This window comes from Oncorhynchus keta, unplaced genomic scaffold, assembly GCF_023373465.1.
Source record: "Oncorhynchus keta strain PuntledgeMale-10-30-2019 unplaced genomic scaffold, Oket_V2 Un_scaffold_11571_pilon_pilon, whole genome shotgun sequence".
In the NCBI taxonomy this organism is placed as follows: domain Eukaryota; kingdom Metazoa; phylum Chordata; class Actinopteri; order Salmoniformes; family Salmonidae; genus Oncorhynchus; species Oncorhynchus keta.
In genome coordinates this window covers 215001-220000 of record NW_026290760.1, presented here as the reverse complement: position 1 = coordinate 220000, position 5000 = coordinate 215001, and the positions used below count along the sequence as shown (strand labels likewise).

At 48.8% G+C, this 5000-nt stretch overlaps 1 protein-coding gene across 1 annotated transcript in view; it reads left to right on the top strand.

The window, feature by feature from the left end:
• Positions 1–5000, top strand: part of LOC127927308 (nuclear receptor ROR-alpha A-like) — a 12615-nt gene that overhangs the window by 3780 nt on the left and 3835 nt on the right. Inside the window, exon 4 of the mRNA XM_052513455.1 lies at positions 2231–2338. Coding sequence (XP_052369415.1) covers positions 2231–2338 — 108 coding nt within the window. The remainder of the gene's footprint in view (positions 1–2230; positions 2339–5000) is intronic.

The following is a 5000-nucleotide window of genomic DNA, read 5'->3' as shown; positions in this document are numbered from 1 at the left end:
AGTGATGGTTGTGTTGTCTCTCTGACCTGTAGTGATGGTTGTGTTGTTGTTGTCTCTCTGACCTGTAGTGATGATTGTGTTGTTGTTGTCTCTCTGACCTGTAGTGATGGTTGTGTTGTTGTTGTCTCTCTGACCTGTAGTGATGGTTGTGTTGTCTCTCTGACCTGTAGTGGTGGTTGTGTTGTTGTTGTCTCTCTGACCTGTAGTGATGGTTGTGTTGTTGTTGTCTCTCTGACCTGTAGTGATGGTTGTGTTGTCGTCTCTCTGACCTGTAGTGATGGTTGTGTTGTCTCTCTGACCGGTAGTGATGGTTGTGTTGTTGTTGTCTCTCTGACCTGTAGTGATGGTTGTGTTGTTGTTGTCTCTCTGACCTGTAGTGATGGTTGTGTTGTTGTTGTCTCTCTGACCTGTAGTGATGGTTGTGTTGTTGTCTCTCTGACCTGTAGTGATGGTTGTGTTGTCTCTCTGACCTGTAGTGATGGTTGTGTTGTTGTTGTCTCTCTGACCTGTAGTGATGGTTGTGTTGTTGTCTCTCTGACCTGTAGTGATGGTTGTGTTGTTGTCTCTCTGACCTGTAGTGATGGTTGTGTTGTTGTTGTCTCTCTGACCTGTAGTGATGGTTGTGTTGTCGTCTCTCTGACCTGTAGTGATGGTTGTGTTGTTGTGTCTCTGACCTGTAGTGATGGTTGTGTTGTTGTCTCTCTGACCTGTAGTGATGGTTGTGTTGTTGTCTCTCTGACCTGTAGTGATGGTTGTGTTGTTGTTGTCTCTCTGACCTGTAGTGATGGTTGTGTTGTCGTCTCTCTGACCTGTAGTGATGGTTGTGTTGTTGTCTCTCTGACCTGTAGTGATGGTTGTGTTGTTGTCTCTCTGACCTGTAGTGATGGTTGTGTTGTTGTTGTCTCTCTGACCTGTAGTGATGGTTGTGTTGTCGTCTCTCTGACCTGTAGTGATGGTTGTGTTGTTGTGTCTCTGACCTGTAGTGATGGTTGTGTTGTTGTCTCTCTGACCTGTAGTGATGGTTGTGTTGTTGTCTCTCTGACCTGTAGTGATGGTTGTGTTGTTGTCTCTCTGACCTGTAGTGATGGTTGTGTTGTTGTTGTCTCTCTGACCTGTAGTGATGGTTGTGTTGTCGTCTCTCTGACCTGTAGTGATGGTTGTGTTGTTGTCTCTCTGACCTGTAGTGAAGGTTGTGTTGTCTCTCTGACCTGTAGTGAAGGTTGTGTTGTTGTCTCTCTGACCTGTAGTGATGGTTGTGTTGTTGTCTCTCTGACCTGTAGTGATGGTTGTGTTGTTGTCTCTCTGACCTGTAGTGATGGTTGTGTTGTTGTCTCTCTGACCTGTAGTGATGGTTGTGTTGTCTCTCTGACCTGTAGTGAAGGTTGTGTTGTTGTCTCTCTGACCTGTAGTGATGGTTGTGTTGTTGTTGTCTCTCTGACCTGTAGTGATGGTTGTGTTGTTGTCGTCTCTCTGTAGTGATGGTTGTGTTGTTGTGTCTCTGACCTGTAGTGATGGTTGTGTTGTCGTCTCTCTGACCTGTAGTGATGGTTGTGTTGTTGTGTCTCTGACCTGTAGTGATGGTTGTGTTGTTGTGTCTCTGACCTGTAGTGATGGTTGTGTTGTTGTCTCTCTGACCTGTAGTGATGGTTGTGTTGTTGTTGTCTCTCTGACCTGTAGTGATGGTTGTGTTGTTGTCGTCTCTCTGTAGTGATGGTTGTGTTGTTGTGTCTCTGACCTGTAGTGATGGTTGTGTTGTTGTCTCTCTGACCTGTAGTGATGGTTGTGTTGTCTCTCTGACCTGTAGTGATGGTTGTGTTGTTGTCTCTCTGACCTGTAGTGATGGTTGTGTTGTTGTCTCTCTGACCTGTAGTGATGGTTGTGTTGTTGTCTCTCTGACCTGTAGTGATGGTTGTGTTGTTGTCTCTCTGACCTGTAGTGATGGTTGTGTTGTTGTCTCTCTGACCTGTAGTGATGGTTGTGTTGTTGTTGTGTCTCTGACCTGTAGTGATGGTTGTGTTGTTGTCGTCTCTCTGTAGTGATGGTTGTGTTGTTGTCTCTCTGACCTGTAGTGATGGTTGTGTTGTTGTTGTGTCTCTGACCTGTAGTGATGGTTGTGTTGTTGTCGTCTCTCTGTAGTGATGGTTGTGTTGTCGTCTCTCTGACCTGTAGTGATGGTTGTGTTGTTGTCTCTCTGACCTGTAGTGATGGTTGTGTTGTCGTCTCTCCTCAGGGTCTCTTGAGGTGGTGTTCATCAGAATGTGTCGTGCCTTTGACTCTCAGAACAGCACCGTCTACTTTGATGGGAAGTACGCTGGGACCGACGTCTTCAAAGCGTTAGGTGAGTCAGAATACAACCCAGCCAATCACGTTCATCCCTTTCAAAGCGTTAGGTGAGTCAGAATACAACCCAGCCAATCACGTTCATCCCCTTTCAAAGCCTTAGGTGAGTCAGAATACAACCCAGCCAATCACGTTCATCCCTTTCAAAGCCTTAGGTGAGTCAGAATACAACCCAGCCAATCACGTTCATCCCCTTTCAAAGCCTTAGGTGAGTCAGAATACAACCCAGCCAATCACGTTCATCCCCTTTCAAAGCCTTAGGTGAGTCAGAATACAACCCAGCCAATCACGTTCATCCCTTTCAAAGCGTTAGGTGAGTCAGAATACAACCCAGCCAATCACGTTCATCCCCTTTCAAAGCATTAGGTGAGTCAGAATACAACCCAGCGAATCACGTTCATCCCTTTCAAAGCGTTAGGTGAGTCAGAATACAACCCAGCGAATCACGTTCATCCCCTTTCAAAGCGTTAGGTGAGTCAGAATACAACCCAGCGAATCACGTTCATCCCCTTTCAAAGCGTTAGGTGAGTCAGAATACAACCCAGCCAATCACGTTCATCCCTTTCAAAGCCTTAGGTGAGTCAGAATACAACCCAGCGAATCACGTTCATCCTCTTTCAAAGCGTTAGGTGAGTCAGAATACAACCCAGCGAATCACGTTCATCCCCTTTCAAAGCGTTAGGTGAGTCAGAATACAACCCAGCGAATCACGTTCATCCTCTTCAATCTGTGGTTGAGGTTCAGACGTTTCAGAACCATCGATTTAATAGGAGAGGAAGTTGTTCGTTAGTATTAGGGACTGTTTTGGATCACGTCTGACTGAATGGCTGGGCCACTAGGATATGGACTGGACTGACTGAATGGCTGGGCCACTAGGATATGGACTGGACTGACTGAATGGCTGGGCCACTAGGATATGGACTGGACTGACTGAATGGCTGGGCCACTAGGATATGGACTGACTGAATGCCTGGGCCACTAGGATATGGACTGGACTGACTGAATGGCTGGGCCACTAGGATATGGACTGGACTGACTGAATGGCTGGGCCACTAGGATATGGACTGACTGAATGGCTGGGCCACTAGGATATGGACTGGACTGACTGAATGGCTGGGCCACTAGGATATGGACTGGACTGACTGAATGGCTGGGCCACTAGGATATGGACTGGACTGACTGAATGGCTGGGCCACTAGGATATGGACTGGACTGACTGAATGGCTGGGCCACTAGGATATGGACTGGACTGACTGAATGGCTGGGCCACTAGGATATGGACTGGACTGACTGAATGGCTGGGCCACTAGGATATGGACTGGACTGACTGAATGGCTTGGCCACTAGGATATGGACTGACTGACTGAATGGCTGGGCAACTAGGATATGGACTGACTGAATGGCTGGGCCACTAGGATATGGACTGACTGAATGGCTGGGCCACTAGTATATGGACTGGACTGACTGAATGGCTGGGCCACTAGGATATGGACTGGACTGACTGAATGGCTGGGCCACTAGGATATGGACTGGACTGACTGAATGGCTGGGCCACTAGGATATGGACTGGACTGACTGAATGGCTGGGCCACTAGGATATGGACTGGACTGACTGAATGGCTGGGCCACTAGGATATGGACTGGACTGACTGAATGGCTGGGCCACTAGGATATGGACTGGACTGACTGAATGGCTGGGCCACTAGGATATGGACTGGACTGACTGAATGGCTAGGCCACTAGGATATGGACTGGACAGACTGAATGGCTGGGCCACTAGGATATGGACTGGACTGACTGAATGGCTGGGCCACTAGGATATGGACTGGACTGACTGAATGCCTGGGCCACTAGGATATGGACTGGACTGACTGAATGGCTGGGCCACTAGGATATGGACTGGACTGACTGAATGGCTGGGCCACTAGGATATGGACTGACTGACTGAATGGCTGGGCCACTAGGATATGGACTGACTGAATGGCTGGGCCACTAGGATATGGACTGGACTGACTGAATGGCTGGGCCACTAGGATATGGACTGGACTGACTGAATGGCTGGGCCACTAGGATATGGACTGGACTGACTGAATGGCTGGGCCACTAGGATATGGACTGGACTGACTGAATGGCTGGGCCACTAGGATATGGACTGGACTGACTGAATGGCTGGGCCACTAGGATATGGACTGGACTGACTGAATGGCTGGGCCACTAGGATATGGACTGGACTGACTGAATGGCTGGGCCACTAGGATATGGACTGGACTGACTGAATGGCTGGGCCACTAGGATATGGACTGACTGAATGGCTGGGCCACTAGGATATGGACTGACTGAATGGCTGGGCCACTAGGATATGGACTGGCCTGACTGAATGGCTGGGCCACTAGGATATGGACTGGACTGACTGAATGGCTGGGCCACTAGGATATGGACTGGACTGACTGAATGGCTGGGCCACTAGGATATGGACTGGACTGACTGAATGGCTGGGCCACTAGGATATGGACTGGACTGACTGAATGGCTGGGCCACTAGGATATGGACTGGACTGACTGAATGGCTGGACCACTAGGATATGGACTGGACTGACTGAATGGCTGGGCCACTAGGATATGGACTGGACTGACTGAATGGCTAGGCCACTAGGATATGGA